General features: G+C 43.8%; 1 protein-coding gene across 4 annotated transcripts in view; it reads left to right on the top strand.

The window, feature by feature from the left end:
- Positions 1 to 18,324, top strand: part of epb41l3a (erythrocyte membrane protein band 4.1-like 3a) — a 22,442-nt gene extending 4,118 nt beyond the window's left edge. The window contains exons 5-27 of one of the 4 annotated variants that reach the window (XM_063912929.1): positions 74 to 116; positions 203 to 278; positions 369 to 490; positions 2,898 to 2,994; positions 3,093 to 3,180; positions 4,905 to 4,949; positions 5,156 to 5,308; positions 5,382 to 5,479; positions 5,589 to 5,764; positions 5,995 to 6,078; positions 6,588 to 6,731; positions 6,808 to 6,926; positions 9,730 to 9,777; positions 9,946 to 9,975; positions 10,152 to 10,331; positions 10,484 to 10,813; positions 14,337 to 14,432; positions 14,522 to 14,599; positions 16,152 to 16,196; positions 16,339 to 16,431; positions 16,498 to 16,578; positions 16,768 to 16,889; positions 17,600 to 18,324. In XM_063912929.1, the coding sequence (XP_063768999.1) occupies positions 74 to 116; positions 203 to 278; positions 369 to 490; positions 2,898 to 2,994; positions 3,093 to 3,180; positions 4,905 to 4,949; positions 5,156 to 5,308; positions 5,382 to 5,479; positions 5,589 to 5,764; positions 5,995 to 6,078; positions 6,588 to 6,731; positions 6,808 to 6,926; positions 9,730 to 9,777; positions 9,946 to 9,975; positions 10,152 to 10,331; positions 10,484 to 10,813; positions 14,337 to 14,432; positions 14,522 to 14,599; positions 16,152 to 16,196; positions 16,339 to 16,431; positions 16,498 to 16,578; positions 16,768 to 16,878 (2,337 nt within the window). In that variant the 3' untranslated portion in view covers positions 16,879 to 16,889; positions 17,600 to 18,324. The remainder of the gene's footprint in view (positions 1 to 73; positions 117 to 202; positions 279 to 368; positions 491 to 2,897; positions 2,995 to 3,092; positions 3,181 to 4,904; positions 4,950 to 5,155; positions 5,309 to 5,381; positions 5,480 to 5,588; positions 5,765 to 5,994; positions 6,079 to 6,587; positions 6,732 to 6,807; positions 6,927 to 9,729; positions 9,778 to 9,945; positions 9,976 to 10,151; positions 10,332 to 10,483; positions 10,814 to 14,336; positions 14,433 to 14,521; positions 14,600 to 16,151; positions 16,197 to 16,338; positions 16,432 to 16,497; positions 16,579 to 16,767; positions 16,890 to 17,599) is intronic. The other 3 variants (XM_063912931.1, XM_063912930.1, XM_063912932.1) reach the window with 3 other exon arrangements.
- Positions 18,325 to 20,839: the final 2,515 nt, after the last annotated feature.

Below are 20,839 nucleotides of genomic sequence, written 5' to 3' on the forward strand. Positions count from 1 at the left end.
TGTCTCTCTGGCTGTCTGTCTCACTTCCTGTCTGATATCTGTTAAACTGTCTGTCTCCCTGTCTGTCTGACAGAACTGGTTGGACCCGGCTAAGGAGATGAAGAAGCAGGTCAGAGGTCAGCAGCCATTCTTAAGTTATTAATTAGTCTGACAGAAAACGAGTGAAGCAGGTGTTGATTATCCCCTTCTCGCGGTCTGTCAGGTGTTCCCTGGAACTTCAGCTTTAACGTGAAATTTTACCCAGCTGACCCCGCCCAGCTGTCTGAAGACATCACCAGGTAGGTCCTCTCACCTGCCAATCAAAGCTTCATGTCCTCACCTGTCTGTACACCTGAGACCAGAGGTGCTAAATTTCTGTCTGTCTACAGGTACTTCCTGTGTCTCCAGCTCAGACAGGATATAGTTTCTGGTCGTCTCCCGTGTTCATTCGCAACTCATACCGTCCTAGGATCCTACACTGTCCAATCAGAGCTCGGGGACTATGATCCGGGTAATACCCTAAACTACCGTTTGCTGCTATTCTCTGACGTATCCTACTACACACCCGACAATACCCTAATTTAGGACGTACTTCCCATACCTTACAGAGCATGTTCTCACACATTCCCAACTTTACCCAACCCTACATTTGTTCAGCATACCCTAAAATACCATACTACGTCGTACTCTGCTCTGATGTACTCTACCATACCCTGTCCTACCCTTCTTTAATGTACCCGAAAATACCCTGTCATACCTTTCATTAATTTACCCGAAAATACCCTGTCATACCTTTCATTAATTTACCCTAAAATACCCTGTCATACCTTTCATTAATTTACCCTAAAATACCCTGTCATACCTTTCTTAATTTACCCTAAAATACCCTGTCATACCTTTCATTAATTTACCCGAAAAAAATCCTGTCATACCTTTCATTAATTTACCCTAAAATACCCTGTCATACCTTTCATTAATTTACCCTAAAATACCCTGTCATACCTTTCTTTAATTTACCCTAAAATACCCTGTCATACCTTTCTTTAATTTACCCTAAAATACCCTGTCATACCTTTCATTAATTTACCCGAAAAAAACCCTGTCATACCTTTCTTTAATTTACCCGAAAATACCCTGTCATACCTTTCTTTAATTTACCCTAAAATACCCTGTCATACCTTTCTTTAATTTACCCGAAAATACCCTGTCATACCTTTCTTTAATTTACCCTAAAATACCCTGTCATACCTTTCTTTAATTTACCCGAAAAAAACCCTGTCATACCTTTCATTAATTTACCCGAAAATACCCTGTCATACCTTTCTTTAATTTACCCTAAAATACCCTGTCATACCTTTCTTTAATTTACCCGAAAATACCCTGTCATACCTTTCTTTAATTTACCCGAAAATACCCTGTCATACCTTTCTTTAATTTACCCTAAAATACCCTGTCATACCTTTCTTTAATTTACCCGAAAATACCCTGTCATACCTTTCTTTAATTTACCCGAAAATACCCTGTCATACCTTTCTTTAATTTACCCTAAAATACCCTGTCATACCTTTCATTAATTTACCCTAAAATACCCTGTCATACCCTTCTTTGATTTACCCTAAAATACCTTTCTTTAATGTACCCTAAAATACCCTGTCATACCCTTCTTTGATTTACCCTGTCATACCTTTCTTTAATTTACCCTAAAATACCCTGTCATACCTTTCTTTAATTTACCCTAAAATACCCTGTCATACCTTTCTTTAATTTACCCGAAAATACCCTGTCATACCTTTCATTAATTTACCCTAAAATACCCTGTCATACCTTTCATTAATTTACCCGAAAAAAATCCTGTCATACCTTTCATTAATTTACCCTAAAATACCCTGTCATACCTTTCATTAATTTACCCTAAAATACCCTGTCATACCTTTCTTTAATTTACCCTAAAATACCCTGTCATACCTTTCTTTAATTTACCCGAAAATACCCTGTCATACCTTTCTTTAATTTACCCGAAAATACCCTGTCATACCTTTCTTTAATTTACCCGAAAATACCCTGTCATACCTTTCTTTAATTTACCCGAAAAACCCCTGTCATACCTTTCATTAATTTACCCTAAAATACCCTGTCATACCCTTCTTTGATTTACCCTAAAATACCTTTCTTTAATGTACCCTAAAATACCCTGTCATACCCTTCTTTAATGTACCCTAAAATACCCTGTCATACCTTTCTTTAATTTACCCGAAAATACCCTGTCATACCTTTCTTTAATTTACCCTAAAATACCCTGTCATACCTTTCTTTAATTTACCCTAAAATACCCTGTCATACCTTTCTTTAATTTACCCTAAAATACCCTGTCATACCTTTCTTTAATTTACCCGAAAATACCCTGTCATACCTTTCATTAATTTACCCGAAAATACCCTGTCATACCTTTCATTAATTTACCCTAAAATACCCTGTCATACCTTTCTTTAATTTACCCGAAAATACCCTGTCATACCTTTCATTAATTTACCCAAAAAAAACCCTGTCATACCTTTCATTAATTTACCCTAAAATACCCTGTCATACCCTTCTTTGATTTACCCTAAAATACCTTTCTTTAATGTACCCTAAAATACCCTGTCATACCATTCTTTGATTTACCCTAAAATACCTTTCTTTAATGTACCCTAAAATACCCTGTCATACCCTTCTTTAATGTACCCTAAAATACCTTTCTTTAATGTACCCTAAAATACCCTGTCATACCCTTCTTTAATGTACCCTAAAATACCTTTCTTTAATGTACCCTACTGTACACTTCTCTGGCGTACCCTACCCTACCTGTCCATACTGTCCTTTAACGTATCCTATACCCCGTCATACCCTCTCTGAAGTACCCTTCTGTCTCTCTGTTCCAGAGGAGTGTGGTTCAGATTACCTTAGTCAGCTCTGCTTTGCTCCGACTCAGACCAAAGAGATGGAGGATAAGATCATGGAGCTGCACAGATCCTACAGGTGCTCACATATACAGTATATTTATAAATACACAGTATATATGTTTAATATAACATATTGTGCAGTATTACCGTTAAAGTGGGTGTTTGTGTGTTCAGAGGAATGAGTCCGGCTGAAGCAGAGATGCATTTCCTGGACAACGTAAAGAAACTCTCCATGTATGGAGTCGACCTTCATCATGCCAGGGTAAAAAACACACACCTGAAAAACACCCACACCTGAAAACACACACACCTGAAAAATATGAACACCTGTAAACACACACACCTGAAAATACTAACACCTGTGAAACACACACACAGAATAACCTGAAGTCAAAGGGAAACCTGATGTAGACGGGTTCAATACAAGATATATAATAGGGACTAGGTTAGCAATTTTTAACAACAGATGCTAGCTGCAAACAGCTCGGTTAGCTGAAGTTTGACAGGGTTTACCTACGTATTAGCATTAGCAGATAAACTAATCATGTTTATTTCTGCAACTTTGATTTTAATCCGATAAACAAACTTTATATTTTAGGAAGGTTCCTAACGGAGCGAAATGACCCGGAGGTCCCTCAGTGGCCGCCATGATAAGAGCTGTTCTGATTCTCTAGATGAGAGGAAAGGAGCTCTGAAGCTTTCTTTATAACCTCCTTTAGGAAACACTGGACCTTCCTTTAGGAAAGGAAAGGAGAACCTGCTGTCCCACAATGCCTTGCGGCCGCAACATTTACCATGATGCAACATCCGGCCGTTCACGGAAACAGCTGATCGTGAGAAATGCGTTTGATGAAAGTTACCGTGCTGATGAAGCAGTTTAAAACTTAAACCGTAACTTTCTAAAGAGCTTGGTTCTGAACGGGACAGCATCAGTTTCTCTTTCCTTATTATCTCAGTCCCAGGCTTTGTAATGCAGAGTATCTGTCTCTCTGCTGTTCTGGTTCATAAAGCAGAAACAGCACCATCAGAGAGCACGGTGCAGAGGAGAGGCTCTCTAGCTTTAGAGGAGCTGTAGTTCCCCACAGCGGACGCTCATTAAGGACGGCCTTCATCATCAATACGTGGATAGTGTCGCTCAGTTGGGTACTCAAAGCAGCCTCTGATCCTCAGTCCTGTTGAGTTCTCCTGTCCACTGTTCCTTAACCCCGGGACGTTTCACACAGAGGTCAAGGAACAGTAGATAGATAGACCATAGGCGCTGATTTTTGGACTATTCCACCGTACCCCAGGTCTCTGTGCAGCTTCTTCTTCTGTGGTGAGAGAGGGGCTGCAGTGACTCTCTGCTGCCTCCAGAGAAACCAGTGGAATTACAGGACAAGGACAGCTGCTAGCATACTAATCTTGGTAGAGATCTCTGTTAGACAGCAACATGTGAATACAGAATATAATTCTGGCAGATTTAACACACTGCACCTTTAAATGAACATAAGACAGTGTGAGCGCGGCTGCTCATAAATCAGATCAATCAGCAATACATGACCCACTTCCTGTCGCAATCAATCATCTGTGTGTGTGTGTGTGTGTGTGTGTGTGTGTGTGTGTGTGTGTGTGTGTGTGTGTGTGTGTGTGTGTGTTGTGTGTGTGTGTGTGTGTGTGTGTGTGTTTCTGTGTGTGTGTGTGTGTGTGTGTGTGTGTGTGTGTGTGTGTTAGTAATGATTTTTCCATGGTGTTTGCATAGCCTGTCCTGCCTCACACTGATCACAGATCCATCACAGTTAGCTTAAAGCTACATATATATACTGTCTGTCTGTCTGTCTGTCTGTCTGTCTGTCTGTCTGTCTGTCTGTCTGTCTGTCTGTCTGTCTGTCTGTCTGTCTGTCTGTCTGTCTGTCCATCTGCCGAGCTAATGTTAGTGCTGGAGTTTCTCAGTTGGATCAGCTGTTCTTCTTCTATGTTTTTGTTCGTGCGTCTGTTTGTATGGAGTAGATGGTAGGAAGTCGCGTTGACTGTTTGCCTTCAGCTAAGTCAGAGGTAAGACTGCTTCCTGTGCCTGTGTGTGTGTGTGCGTGTGTGTGTGTGTGTGTGTGTGTGTGTGTGCTTTGGGTTGTGACTCTGCCTTTGCAGACACATCTCACTCTACTTACTGAATCATTTATAAAATACAATCAAAATGTGGTCCATGTAGACAGCCTAACCCCATTTAAGCACCAACACAGTGGGGGGTCTGATGTGTGCAGGACTCAGAGGGCGTGGCCATCATGCTGGGTGTCTGCAGTAGTGGTCTGCTGGTCTACAGAGACCGACTGAGGATCAACAGGTTCTCCTGGCCCAAGATCCTGAAGATCTCCTACAAGAGGAACAATTTCTACATCAAGATCCGCCCCGGGGAGGTGAGGCAACACAGAAGAAGAGTTCCCACACACTGTTATCATTTCCTGACTGAGTTTGTCTGTGTTTCCCCAGTTTGACCAGTTTGAGTCCACCATTGGTTTCAAGCTGCTGAACCACAGAGCGGCTAAGAGACTGTGGAAGGTGTGTGTGGAGCATCACTGCTTCTTCAGGTCAGTCTGCAGAACCTCCCTGTGAGGGACGTAGCCTAAAGTCACATGACCAACAGAACATAATGTAACATAACCTACCGTAGCCTGACTTCACGGAACCCCCCCTCAGGCTGCTGTCTCCAGAGGAAACCCCAAAGAAGTTCCTGTCTCTGGGCTCTAAGTTCCGGTACAGCGGTCGGACTCAGATCCAAAGCCGCAGAGCCAGCGCTCAGATCTCTAGACCGGCCCCCAACTTCCCACGATGCATCAGCAAGAGGAACATCCTGAGCCGCAGTCTTGACGGAGGTACTGGTACTGAAACTGGTACTGGTACTGGTACTGGTCTCTGAAGAAGCATAGGTCCTGATACTAGTATCTGGCAGTATTAGTGGTACTGGTCTTAGTTATCTTATTATAATTTACGAAGAGTGTATGTATATTACATCAGGTCAGCATCCGATTTTTGGGGTCTTTTTGAGGTCTGTGATTGGTCAGTTGTTTCTTGTACTTGACCAGAGGTTCTGATTGGTCCTCAGCTCCGAGGGCCACTCCCACCTCCTCTCTGATTGGCTCCCCAGCCATAACATCGTCCCCCAAAGCCAATGGTGGTACACACACAGGTACCGCTGTCTGCAGAAGTACTCTAGGAGTACTGCTCTGTGATTGGCCACAGCGCTGAATACTTCATTCAGCAGGTCAGGGAATGCTGCTTCCTGATTGGCTGAACCGGCTCTGCTTCATTCAGACAATTAAGCATTCAATTTAGCCTAGCAAAATTAGCATTGTTAGTCTTATAAACTTTTTTAGCCCTGTTAGCTTGGCTGGTGCTCCTGGCTTCCTGGTGGTTCTGAATGCTAATTGGCTGATGGCCCCGGGCTGCTTTGCATGCACCCTTAGCGCTGATTGGCAATGTGTGCTGTGATCATGTCAACACGCAGTCACAATGCTTTTCTGCTGATTAGCACAAGAGCGGCCGTCACTGTGGTAACCAGTGTGTGTGTGTGTGTGTGTGTGTGTGTGTGTGTGTGTGTGTGTGTGTGTGTGTCGGTGTGTGTGTGTGTGTGTGTGTGTGTGTGTCGGTTTGTGTGTGTGTGTGTGTGTGTGTGTGTGTGTGTGTGTGTGTGCGTAGACATGGGCGCAGGGCTTTACGGAGCATCGAAGGCCATTGCCGTCAGTGACCTCATCACCACTGTAACGCCCGAGAGGACGGTGGATGAGAAGAGGGCGGAGCAAAGTACAGAAAGAACCAATCAGAAGAGACGCTCCAGACCAGGTGAATGATACTAAGTCCTGTCTCTCCCGTCTCCCTGTTTCCTTGTTTCATCTTCTTCTTGTCTCTTCTACCCTAGCTGAGGAGGTGCAGGTGCTGGAGGTGGTGGAGGTGATGGAGGTGATGGAGGATAAAGAGGAAGAGACAGTAGAGGTTTCATTACAGAGTCCTCCAACTGCTCAGAAACAAGACACCAAGGTAACAGCAAGCTTTAAAGGTCCCCAATTATGCTATATTTGAACAATATATTGTAGCATGCCTCATCACCATGTATTTCAGCCCTGTTCCTGTAGTGCTGATTCTGTGACTGCAGCTTTAAATTTGAGCTGAGCTGAAACTGGCCACGCCCCTTTAGAGCCTTCACACAGCTCTCCTCTCTGAAGAGAGTTTTCTACTGGGAGAAACTAACACACGTAGTGCATTGTTTCTGAGACAGCACAGAGCTTGTTCTTTCTTCAGTGTTTACAACTAGAACAGTGACATTGTATATCAGTTTGTAGGTCTGTACTTTAAAAAGTCCTCTCCTGCTGATGTTCAGGTGTATATCAGTTTGTAGGTCTGTACTTTAAAAAGTCCTCTCCTGCTGATGTTCAGGTGTATATCAGTTTGTAGGTCTGTACTTTAAAAAGTCCTCTCCTGCTGATGTTCAGGTGTATATCAGTATGTAGAGTCTCTACTTTAAAGAGTCCTCACCTGCTGATGTTCAGGTGTATATCAGTATGTAGAGTCTCTACTTTAAAGAGTCCTCACCTGCTGATGTTCAGGTGTATATCAGTATGTAGAGTCTCTACTTTAAAGAGTCCTCTCCTGCTGATGTTCAGGTGTATATCAGTATGTAGAGTCTCTACTTTAAAGAGTCCTCACCTGCTGATGTTCAGGTGTATATCAGTATGTAGTGTCTCTACTTTAAAGAGTCCTCTCCTGCTGATGTTCAGGTGTATATCAGTATGTAGAGTCTCTACTTTAAAGAGTCCTCTCCTGTTGATGTTCAGGTGTATATCAGTATGTAGTGTCTCTACTTTAAAGAGTCCTCTCCTGCTGATGTTCAGGTGTATATCAGTATGTAGCGTCTCTACTTTAAAGAGTCCTCTCCTGTTGATGTTCAGGTGTATATCACTATGTAGTGTCTCTACTTTAAAGAGTCCTCTCCTGCTGATGTTCAGGTGTATATCAGTATGTAGAGTCTCTACTTTAAAGAGTCCTCTCCTGCTGATGTTCAGGTGTATATCAGTATGTAGTGTCTCTACTTTAAAGAGTCCTCTCCTGTTGATGTTCAGGTGTATATCAGTATGTAGTGTCTCTACTTTAAAGAGTCCTCTCCTGCTGATGTTCAGGTGTATATCAGTATGTAGTGTCTGTACTTTAAAGAGTCCTCTCCTGCTGATGTTCAGGTGTATATCAGTATGTAGAGTCTCTACTTTAAAGAGTCCTCTCCTGCTGATGTTCAGGTGTATATCAGTGTGTAGAGTCTCTACTTTAAAGAGTCCTCTCCTGCTGATGTTCAGCTGTATATCAGTATGTAGTGTCTCTACTTTAAAGAGTCCTCTCCTGCTGATGTTCAGGTGTATATCAGTATGTAGAGTCTCTACTTTAAAGAGTCCTCTCCTGCTGATGTTCAGGTGTATATCAGTATGTAGTGTCTCTACTTTAAAGAGTCCTCTCCTGTTGATGTTCAGGTGTATATCAGTATGTAGTGTCTCTACTTTAAAGAGTCCTCTCCTGTTGATGTTCAGGTGTATATCAGTATGTAGAGTCTCTACTTTAAAGAGTCCTCTCCTGCTGATGTTCAGGTGTATATCAGTGTGTAGAGTCTCTACTTTAAAGAGTCCTCTCCTGCTGATGTTCAGGTGTATATCAGTATGAAGTGTCTCTACTTTAAAGAGTCCTCTCCTGCTGATGTTCAGCTGTATATCAGTATGTAGAGTCTCTACTTTAAGGAGTCCTCTCCTGTTGATGTTCAGGTGTATATCAGTATGTAGTGTCTGTACTTTAAAGAGTCCTCTCCTGCTGATGTTCAGGTGTATATCAGTATGTAGAGTCTCTACTTTAAAGAGTCCTCTCCTGCTGATGTTCAGGTGTATATCAGTGTGTAGAGTCTCTACTTTAAAGAGTCCTCTCCTGCTGATGTTCAGCTGTATATCAGTATGTAGTGTCTCTACTTTAAAGAGTCCTCTCCTGCTGATGTTCAGGTGTATATCAGTATGTAGAGTCTCTACTTTAAAGAGTCCTCTCCTGCTGATGTTCAGCTGTATATCAGTATGTAGTGTCTCTACTTTAAAGAGTCCTCTCCTGCTGATGTTCAGGTGTATATGAGTATGTAGTGTCTCTACTTTAAAGAGTCCTCTCCTGCTGATGTTCAGGTGTATATCAGTATGTAGTGTCTCTACTTTAAAGAGTCCTCTCCTGCTGATGTTCAGGTGTATATCAGTATGTAGAGTCTCTACTTTAAAGAGTCCTCTCCTGCTGATGTTCAGGTGTATATCAGTATGTAGACTCTCTACTTTAAAGAGTCCTCTCCTGCTGATGTTCAGGTGTATATCAGTATGTAGAGTCTCTACTTTAAAGAGTCCTCTCCTGCTGATGTTCAGGTGTATATCAGTATGTAGAGTCTCTACTTTAAAGAGTCCTCTCCTGCTGATGTTCAGGTGTATATCAGTATGTAGTGTCTCTACTTTAAAGAGTCCTCTCCTGCTGATGTTCAGGTGTATATCAGTATGTAGAGTCTACTTTAAAGAGTCCTCTCCTGCTGATGTTCAGGTGTATATCAGTATGTAGTGTCTGTACTTTAAAGAGTCCTTTCCTGCTGATGTTAGTATATTTGGAACCCTGTCTGAAACCAGAGCCCAGTCTGATCTGATTGGATAGCTGGCCGGCTCGGGCTGTGATTGGTCAACCTGCTGAGAGATGTCCCGCCCCTTAGCCCATCACATACAATGTGTTGGAGGGCTAGCCAATAGGAGTGCCAGTGTGCCATAGTGATGTAATGTCTTTGTGTATTTAGAATGAGCTGACTGACACAGCTTTGGACGGAGAGCTCACAGCCACCGAGGTAAAAAACATTTCTCTTTGAATTTGTTTATATTTGTATTGTATATAACGTATATACAATACAAATATACTTTATATATAATGTATATCATGTACATATTAACTGTTTATATAATTATATACGTTTTGCATACATGCGTACTCTAACATCCGCCTGTCTGTCCTACAGTCTGATCAGGATGAGGATTTGAGGACTCAGGTAAATCAAAACATAAAGAATATATTTAAACACACCTGTGTCTGCTTCAGTGGGTCACCTGTGTGTGTGTATGTATGTGTGTGTGTGTGTGTGTGTGTGTGTGTATGTGTGTGTGTGTCATCTGGTCTGTCTGTCTGTCTGTCTGTCTGTCTGTCTGTCTGTCTGTCTGTCTGTAGGAGACGTTGGGCAGTCCTGAGGAGGAGCAGAAGCCCTGTAGCATCAGCGCTCTGAGGCGTTCCTTCCTAGAGGGGGGAGGCGTTGGGGGGGGGGTGACGGAGTGGGAGAAACGCCTGGCCTCCTCCCCCCTCCGGAGGCTAGACGACTCCCCCATGATCGAGCCCCTGGAGCCAGACCAGGTGAGATATTACATCATTATTTGAACCCCCAGAAAACATATCTTTCCATCGTCAGGTGTCCTTCAGGTTTGATTACCAACAGGTACAAGTGAGCTGTCCCCTGATTGGTTGGTCTGTGTGTGTGTTTGATGTTGCTCACCTGTGCGCTTCAGGAGGGCGGGGTCACAGCAGACCAAGCTCCTCCTCATCCTCAGCCAATCAGAGAAAAGAGCTATACTTTGGGGCGGAGCTACGACACCTCGTCTGGGAGGGTCGTTACCATGGTGACCACAGAGAGCAGCTGTGATGATGTCATCGCAGGGCAACCGCTGATCACAATCTGCGAGGTGATGACGCCGCCCTCGCCACCGCCCTGTGACATCATCGGTGATGTCAACAGATGGGGCGGAGCCTCTGCAATCACACCTTTGTCCTCGCCTTTTAGCCCCTCCCCCTCCCCGGGTCACCTGACAGGAAGGTTGACCCCCCCTGCAATCAGAGTGGTACGCTGGTTGGTGGTCGGCATGGGAACAAGCATGAGGACAAACACAGCGACACGCTAATGACACGCTAACCTCACCACAGGCTATAGAGCTGCAGGTTATAGAGTTACAGGTTATAGAGCTGCAGGTTATAGAGCTGCAGGTTATAGAGTTACAGGTTGTAGAGCTGCAGGTTATAGAGTTACAGGTTATAGAGCTGCAGGTTATAGAGTTACAGGTTGTAGAGCTGCAGTTTGTGGAGCTCCAGGTTATAAAGCTCCAGGTTATAGAGCTGCAGGTTGTAGAGCTGCAGGTTATAGAGCTGCAGGTTGTAGAGCTCCAGGTTGTAGAGCTCCAGGTTATAGAGCTGCAGGTTGTAGAGCTACAGGTTGTAGAGCTCCAGGTTATAGAGCTACAGGTTATAGAGCTACAGGTTATAGATGCGCAGGTTATAGAGCTACAGGTTATAGAGCTGCAGGTTATAGATGTGCAGGTTATAGAGCTACAGGTTATAGATGTGCAGGTTATAGAGCTACAGGTTATAGAGCTGCAGGTTATAGAGTTACAGGTTATAGAGCTGCAGGTTATAGAGTTACAGGTTGTAGAGCTGCAGGTTGTAGAGCTCCAGGTTATAGAGCTGCAAGTTGTAGAGCTGCAAGTTGTAGAGCTGCAGGTTGTAGAGCTGCAGGTTGTAGATCTGCAGGTTATAGATCTACAGGTTATAGATGTGCAGGTTATAGAGTTACAGGTTGTAGAGCTGCAGTTTGTGGAGCTCCAGGTTATAAAGCTCCAGGTTATAGAGCTGCAGGTTGTAGAGCTGCAGGTTGTAGATGTGCAGGTTATAGAGCTACAGGTTATAGATGTGCAGGTTATAGAGCTACAGGTTATAGATGTGCAGGTTATAGAGCTACAGGTTATAGATGCGCAGGTTATAGATCTACAGGTTATAGATGTGCAGGTTATAGAGTTACAGGTTGTAGAGCTACAGGTTATAGATCTGCAGGTTATAGATCTACAGGTTATAGATGTGCAGGTTATAGAGTTACAGGTTGTAGAGCTGCAGTTTGTGGAGCTCCAGGTTATAAAGCTCCAGGTTATAGAGCTGCAGGTTGTAGAGCTGCAGGTTGTAGATGTGCAGGTTATAGAGCTACAGGTTATAGATGTGCAGGTTATAGAGCTACAGGTTATAGATGCGCAGGTTATAGAGCTACAGGTTATAGATGTGCAGGTTGTAGAGCTACAGGTTATAAAGCTGCAGGTTATAGATGTGCAGGTTGTAGAGCTACAGGTTATAAAGCTGCAGGTTATAGAGCTACAGGTTATAGAGCTGCAGGTTGTAGAGCTCCAGGTTATAGAGCTGCAGGTTGTAGAGCTCCAGGTTGTAGAGCTCCAGGTTATAGATGTGCAGGTTATAGAGCTACAGGTTATAGAGCTGCAGGTTATAGAGTTACAGGTTATAGAGCTGCAGGTTATAGAGTTACAGGTTGTAGAGCTGCAGTTTGTAGAGCTCCAGGTTATAAAGCTGCAGGTTATAGAGCTGCAGGTTGTAGAGCTGCAGGTTATAGAGCTGCAGGTTGTAGAGCTCCAGGTTGTAGAGCTCCAGGTTATAGAGCTGCAGGTTGTAGAGCTCCAGGTTATAGAGCTGCAAGTTGTAGAGCTGCAGGTTGTAGAGCTCCAGGTTGTAGAGCTGCAGGTTGTAGATCTGCAGGTTATAGAGCTACAGGTTATAGATGTGCAGGTTATAGAGTTACAGGTTGTAGAGCTGCAGTTTGTGGAGCTCCAGGTTATAAAGCTCCAGGTTATAGAGCTGCAGGTTGTAGAGCTGCAGGTTGTAGATGTGCAGGTTATAGAGCTACAGGTTATAGATGTGCAGGTTATAGAGCTACAGGTTATAGATGCGCAGGTTATAGAGCTACAGGTTATAGATGTGCAGGTTGTAGAGCTACAGGTTATAAAGCTGCAGGTTATAGATGTGCAGGTTGTAGAGCTACAGGTTATAGAGCTACAGGTTATAAAGCTGCAGGTTATAGAGCTACAGGTTATAGAGCTACAGGTTATAGATGTGCAGGTTATAGAGCTACAGGTTATAGATGTGCAGGTTATAGAGCTACAGGTTGTAGATGTGCAGGTTATAGAGCTACAGGTTGTAGAGCTACAGGTTATAAAGCTACAGGTTATAGATGTGCAGGTTGTAGAGCTCCAGGTTGTAGAGCTACAGGTTATAGAGCTACAGGTTATAGAGCTACAGCTTATAGAGCTACAGGTTATAAAGCTGCAGGTTATAGATGTGCAGGTTATAGAGCTACAGGTTATAGATGCGCAGGTTATAGAGCTTCAGGTTATAGATGTGCAGGTTATAGAGCTACAGGTTATAGATCTGCATGTTATAGAGCTACAGGTTATAGATGCGCAGGTTATAGAGCTCCAGGTTATAGATGTGCAGGTTATAGAGCTGCAGGTCATAAAGCTGCAGGTTATAGAGCTGCAGGTTATAGAGCTACAGGTTATAGATGTGCAGGTTATAGAGATACAGGTTATAGATGTGCAGGTTATAGAGCTACAGGTTATAGAGCTACAGCTTATAGAGCTACAGGTTATAGATGTGCAGGTTATAGAGCTACAGGTTATAGATGCGCAGGTTATAGAGCTACAGGTTATAGATGTGCAGGTTATAGAGCTACAGGTTATATATGCGCAGGTTATAGAGCTACAGGTTATAGATCTGCAGGTTATAGAGCTACAGGTTATAGATGCGCAGGTTATAGAGCTCCAGGTTATAGATGTGCAGGTTATAGAGCTGCAGGTCATAAAGCTGCAGGTTATAGAGCTGCAGATTATAGAGCTACATGTTATAGATGTGCAGGTTATAGAGCTACAGGTTATAGATGTGCAGGTTATAGAGCTACAGGTTATAGATGTGCAGGTTATAGAGCTACAGGTTATAGATGTGCAGGTTATAGAGCTACAGGTTATAGATGTGCAGGTTATAGAGCTACAGGTTATAGATGTGCAGGTTATAGAGCTACAGGTTATAGATGCGCAGGTTATAGAGCTGCAGGTTATAGAGCTCCAGCTTATAGATGTGCAGGTTATAGAGCTGCAGGTTATAGATCAGCTTCTCCTCCCTGCAACTCCTCACAGCAGCTTTGTTTCTCCTCTTTTGATGAAGCGCAGAATCGAATAGGCGTTCATTACTTGTTTTTGATTGGCTGGTGGGGGCAGGGATTTTATTTTATTTTCTTTACTGCGCTTCCCTTCCTGTCAGTGAACCTGATTCCAGATGCTTCCCTTGTTTTTTTCTCGACTCTGAGGTACTGAGATAGTAGATCACTAACAGCTGTAGATCTACAGTCAGAATCCCTCAGCCAACAGCAAAGCCTGGTTAGTGAAGTCAGTGTCATTCACAGAGGCGGCTCCGCATGGCTCAGACGTAGAGGTCAATAAGAGTCAATAAGAGTGTTAAGATATCTGTGTGTGTGTGTGTGTGTGTGTGTGTGTGTGTGTGTGTGTGTGTGTGTGTGTGTGTGTGTGTGTGTGTGCTTAGCCTAAACCTACATATGATGAGATGTCTCCGGAGCTGACGGCTTTGCTGAACTCAGCGAGAGAACAAACTACCTTCACCGAACACAACCTGCTGAAGGTACCTGTATCACCACCTGTCTCACCACCTGTCAGTCACTGAGTTGTACCCCCGCCCCCTCACAGCTTCCTCTTCACTTCCTGTTTCAGACGTCAGAGAAGGAGGAGACTCTCTTCCTGAAGACCGAGCCATCTGACCCTGACCGGCCAATGACAGAGCATTCCCAGGTAGCCACAGTTGGGCCGCCCCCTAGCAACCCCCCGCCCCCTCCACCGGGGCAGGCTGATGATGTCACAGAGGAACTGGTCGCGGATGATGACAGTAACAATGCTAATTATGCTAAGCAGGCTAACAGTGATGTCAGCGATGACGAAGTTAGCGATGTTAGCTCAGATGCTATCAGTGTGTTAGCTCAGGCGGCGGTGGAGGAAGCAATTGATTCTGCTGTCAGACGCGCTGCCGATGCTAATCAGGATAGCATTAACGCTAACCTCACAGATAGCCACACCACGCAGGAGGCTAACAGGGCCCGCCCCTTTCAGCGTTACTATGACAACCAGGACGAGGAAGAGGAGAAAGAGGAGAAATGGAGGTTCAAAGGAAACTACCCCCCCCCCCTCGTTACCCCGCCCCCAAAGCTCGGCCAATCAGTGGCAGCCTTCAGATCTCATTGACGAGGAACAACCTCTGCAGGAGGTAAAACCAGTTAAACCTGCCCCAGTCCTCCCAGTTAAACCTGCCCCAGTCCTCCGATTTAAACCTGCCCCAGTCCTCCCATTTAAACCTGCCCAGTTAAACATGCTCCAGTCGTCCCATTTAAACCTTCCCAGTTAAACTATCCCACTCTTCCCAGTTAAACCTGCCACAGTCCCCCCAGTCTAAACTGCTGTTCTGTAGAGAGGATGTTTCTCTCTGCTGGTGACATGAGGCACTGCAGCCACTCAGCTGTCAAGAGCATGAGTACACAGATAGTATGTAGAGTACACAGAATGTATGTAGAGTACACAGAAGGTATGTAGAGTACACAGAAGGTATGTAGAGTACACAGAAGGTATGTAAAGTACACAGATAGTATGTAGAGTACACAGAAGGTATGTAGAGTACACAGAAGGTATGTAAAGTACACAGATAGTATGTAGAGTACACAGATAGTATGTAGAGTACACAGATAGTATGTAGAGTACAGATAGTATTTAGAGTACACAGAAGGTATGTAGAGTACACAGATAGTATGAAGAGTACACAGAAGGTATGTAGAGTACACAGATAGTATGTAGAGTACACAGATAGTATGAAGAGTACACAGAAGGTATGTAGAGTACACAGAAGGTATGTAAAGTACACAGATAGTATGTAGAGTACACAGAAGGTATGTAGAGTACACAGATAGTATGTAGAGTACACAGATAGTATGATGAGTACACAGATAGTATGTAGAGTACACAGATAGTATGATGAGTACACAGATAGTATGTAGAGTACACAGATAGTATGATGAGTACACAGAGAGTATATAGAGTATGCAGATAGTATGTAGAGTACACAGATAGTATGATGAGTACACAGATAGTATGTAGAGTACACAGATAGTATGTAGAGTACACAGATAGTATGTAGAGTACACAGATAGTATGATGAGTACACAGAGAGTATGATGAGTACACAGAGAGTATATAGAGTATGCAGAGTATTTAGAGTGTATTTTAGTATATACAGTATATGTGAATACTGTGTGTGTGTGTGTGTGTGTGTGTGTGTGTGTGTGTGTGTGTCTTACAGGAAGTCCCTGTGATGAGGAAGACTCTGACTTATGAAGCTCCGGGGGTGAGTGTGTGTCATTCATGATGTCATCTGTTTCATAGGGAAACAAAACAACATTGAATAAATAACTGTGTGTGTGTGTGTGTGTGTGTGTGTGTGTGTGTGTGTGTGTGTGTGTGTGTGTGTGTGTGTGTGTGTATTACAGAGGGTGGACTCTGACCCTGCAGGTTTGCTGCTGAGCTCTCAGACGTTCACCACAGAGACCGCCAACACCACCACCACCACACACATCACCAAGGTAACACACACACGCACGCACACACACACAAACACACACCAAGGTTACTAACCTCTCTGTGTGCAGACGGTGAAAGGAGGAATCTCAGAGACCCGGATCGAGAAGCGGATTGTGATTTCCGGCGATACGGAGATCGACCACGACGAGGTACCGCTTCAAGCCTTTGTTATTAACGAGGTGTAGAAACGCTCTGAACACAGCAGGTTAACCTGAACGCACCAACACAGGTCTAACCTGGTAGAGTTCACCCAGGTCCAGGTGTGACCTGGTCTGACCTGGTTTAAAGTTAACCCGGGTTATCAGGTCTGACCCGGGTTAACGGCGTGTCTCTTTAAGGCTCTGGCGGCGGCGCTCAGTGAGGCGCGGCGGCAGCATCCTGAACTGTCCGTCACTCGAGTCGTCGTCCACAAAGAGACTGAAGTTTCTCCTGATCATGTGACCGAATAGTGGCATCACAGGTAACAGGTGCAGCCCCGTGCTGGATGCTGATTGGCTGCTGCTGCATGGCTGTTTGCACTTGTAACACCTGGAGGACTTAGGAAGAAATCTGATTGGACGAAGCGTTTGGGAGAGGAAGTAAAAAAAAAAAAAACCAAAATCCTAATGCTATGCCAACATGCAGTGCTAACATCATCCACTGTCCTCTAAGGGTGTTAACACCTGTGCACTGCACCAGATCTCAGCCAACAGGAAGTGAGCCCGTTCCCGATGTGTTCAGCAAACCTGGTTATTTTCTGTTTCACATCACAGTAAAGTGAGTGCTCAGAGGACAGTGGGGACACTAGCATGTTATGCTATGCTAATATTTGCATGCTATGCTGTACTAATAATCAAGCTTCGAAGTTGCTGTGCTAATTATTATAAGCCTGAGGCTTCCTGGCTAGCTAAAGGAGAAATTATGCGAGAGATTTTAAGTTTTAAGAAAAATGTGTTTTCTTTTGTTTTTTAATGTTGAGTGACAGTAAATGTTGCTGCAAGGGATTGTGGGACTGCTTTATCTCCTGTCCTAAACGATGGAATAGTGTTTCCTAAAGGAGACAACAAAGGAAGCTATTTACCTATCAACAGCTCAGAGACTTCACTGCCTGGGAAGGACACATACTCAGACACAGCTTTCTGATTGGTCGACCACACTCCTGTCTCACTGCTACACCTGTCTGTCTTTCAGGACTGAAGCTACAAGACTGCGGAATCATGGGAGCTGTAGTCATGACTGTGGACACACACACACACACACACACACGAGATGATCGACCTCAGATGAACTTTTACATATTAACTCCAGGCCCCACCCCCACATGTAAAATCAGACATCTGATTGGTTGGTTGACTCAGGTAATTGCTCCGTATTAAACTCCAGTCATCCGTTGTTTAGGAGATGTTGACCTGACAGAAACTCTTCTCACAGTCCCTGCAATCTGATGGTAATAATGTTAGCATTAGCGTAGCATCATCTCTCTGCACACACACCAGCTTTAACTCGATGATAAACAGGAAGTAAAATCGACTGATGGTTAGTTGTTTATATTATTGTTGACGTTATGATCTGTACAGCTCCAACATTAGTAACTCCAAAGGAAGTGGCACTTTATTCTGACATCTGATGCAAACTGTTTCCTGTAACATAGCATGTTTGCTAGCATTGTAGCCGCTCACTGTATAGCAGCTTAAACTCTGTATTTACCCACAATGCAATAGTAAAGTGCCATTCTTTAGTCTCACCATTGAAACCCTGTTACGAGTTATTTATTCAGCGTGTTGTTTGTTTATTATTGATCTGTGATTGTATGTGATCCCAACCCAACACAACGAAAAGCTGAGCATAAACTGTACGATGTTTCGGAGGAAATAAAAGAGTAGTTTTGGCTAGTGGCCAGCTGAGAAACATCAAAATCTTCGGGGTAGCATCGTGATCTTTGAGCTAACATCATCATCATTAGGCTGCATCGGGCTAACATGGTAATCATCAGGCTAACATAGGGGTAACATCGTCATCATTAGGCTGGCTAACATCGTCATCATCAGGCTAACATCAAGCTAACATCGTCATCATTAGGTTAACATCGGCTAACATCGTAATCATCAGGCTAACATCGTCATCAGCAGGCTAACATCGTCATCATCAGGTTAACATCGTCATCAGCAGGCTAACATCGTCATCATTAGGTTAACATCGGCTAACATCGTAATCATCAGGCTAACATCGTCATCATTAGGTTAACAACGCCATCATCAGGTTAACATCGTATCTAGGCTAAATGTCATCAGCAGGTTAACATCGTAATATCAGGCTAAAGAAGTCTTCATCTGAGTGTTATCGTTTTCAGGTTCTCATCATAGGTTAACATGTCATCTCAGGTAACATCGTCATCAAAAAGCTTAAAAATCGTATCTCAGGTTAACTTTGTCACCCATTCAGGCTAACATCGTCATCGCAGGCTACATCGTCATCAAGGCTAACATCTCATACAGGTTAACATCGTCATCATCGGTTAACACTTCGTCTCATCAGGCTAACATCGTCATCACAGGCAAACATCGTCATCATCAGGCAACTCTATCCGGTAACATCGTCATCATCAGGCTAACATGGGGTAACATCGTCTCATCGGCTAAATGTCTCATCAGGCTTAACAATCGTCATCTTCAGGCAATCTTCCGTAAATCATCCAGGTAACATCGTCTCATCGGTAAATGTGCAGGTAACATAGGGTAACATCGTCATCATCGGCTTAACATCGTCACCCATCAGGCTAACATGCCCGGGTACATCGTCTCATCTAAAGGGGTAACATCGTCATCATCAGGCTAATCATCATCATTCATCAGGAAACATCGTCTCTCGGGCTCGGGTTAAAGGGGTACTCGTCATCATCGGCTAACATCTCTCCAGGTTAACATCTCAGGCTAACATAGGGCTAACATCGTCATCATCAGGTAACATGTATCATCGGCAACATCGCCCATCATCAGGTTAACATCGTCATCATCAGGTTACATGGGCTAACATCGTCATCATCAGGGTAACATAGGGGTAACATCGTCATCTCAGGCTAACACCCTCATCATCAGGTTAACTTTCGTATCATCAGGTACTCGTCATCATCAGGCTCCATCGTCACATAGGAAATCGTCATCATAGGTTAACATCTTTCATCACAGGTTAACATCGTCATATCAGGTAACATCGTCATCGCAGGGCTAACATAGGGGGTAACTCGTCATCATCAGGTTAACATCGTCATCAGCAGGCTAACATCGTCATCATCAGGCTAACATCGTCATCTCAGGCTAACATCGTCATCATCAGGTTAACATCGTCATCATCAGGCTAACAGCGTCATCAGCAGGCTAACATCGTCATCATCAGGTTAACATCGTCATCATCAGGTTAACATCGTCATCAGCAGGCTAACATCGTCATCATCAGGCTAATCGCATCATCAGTGCTTACATCGTCATCATCAGGCTAACATCGTCATCATCAGGCTAACATCGTTCATCATCAGGTTAACATCGTCATCATCAGGTTAACATCGTCATCATCAGGTTAACATCGTCATCATCAGGTAACATCGTCATCATTCAGGTAACATCGTCATCATCAGGTTACATCGTCATATCAGGCTCACATCGTCATCATCAGGCTAACATCGTCAATCATCAGGCTCCACATCGTCATCATCAGGCTAACATCGTCACATCAGGTAACATCGTCATCATCAGGTCACATGTCATCATAGGCTAACATCGTCATTCAGGTAACATGTCATATCAGGGTTAACATCGTCATCATCAGGCTACATCGTCATCACAGGTTAACATCGTCATCATCGGGGAAATCGTATCATCGGGTCATCGTCATCTCAGGTAACATCGTCATCATCAGGTTAACGAAATTTTTAGGTTAACATGGGGTTAAAATCGTCATCTTCAGGTTAACATCGTCATCATCAGGTAACATCGTCATCAGCAGGTTAACATCGGGCTAACATCGTCATCATCGGTTAACATCGTCATCATCAGGCTAAAATCTCAGTCATTCATCAGGTTAACATCGTCATCATCAGGTTAACATCGTCATCATCAGGCTAACATCGTCATCATCAGGTTAACATCTCATATAGGTAACTGTCATCATCAGGGTTTAAACATCGTCATCATCAGGTAACATCGTCATCATCAGGCTAACATCGTCATCTCAGGCTAACATGTCATCATCAGGTTAACATCGTCATCATCAGGTTACATCGTCATCTTCAGGTTAACATCGTCATCATCAGGCTAACATCGTCATCATCAGGTTAACATCGTCATCATCAGGTTAACATCGTCATCATAGGTTAACATCGTCATATCAGGTTAACATCGTCATCATCAGGTTAACATCGTCATCATCAGGTTAACA

The sequence above is a fragment of the Eleginops maclovinus genome, chromosome 21 (assembly GCF_036324505.1).
Source record: "Eleginops maclovinus isolate JMC-PN-2008 ecotype Puerto Natales chromosome 21, JC_Emac_rtc_rv5, whole genome shotgun sequence".
Classification (NCBI taxonomy): domain Eukaryota; kingdom Metazoa; phylum Chordata; class Actinopteri; order Perciformes; family Eleginopidae; genus Eleginops; species Eleginops maclovinus.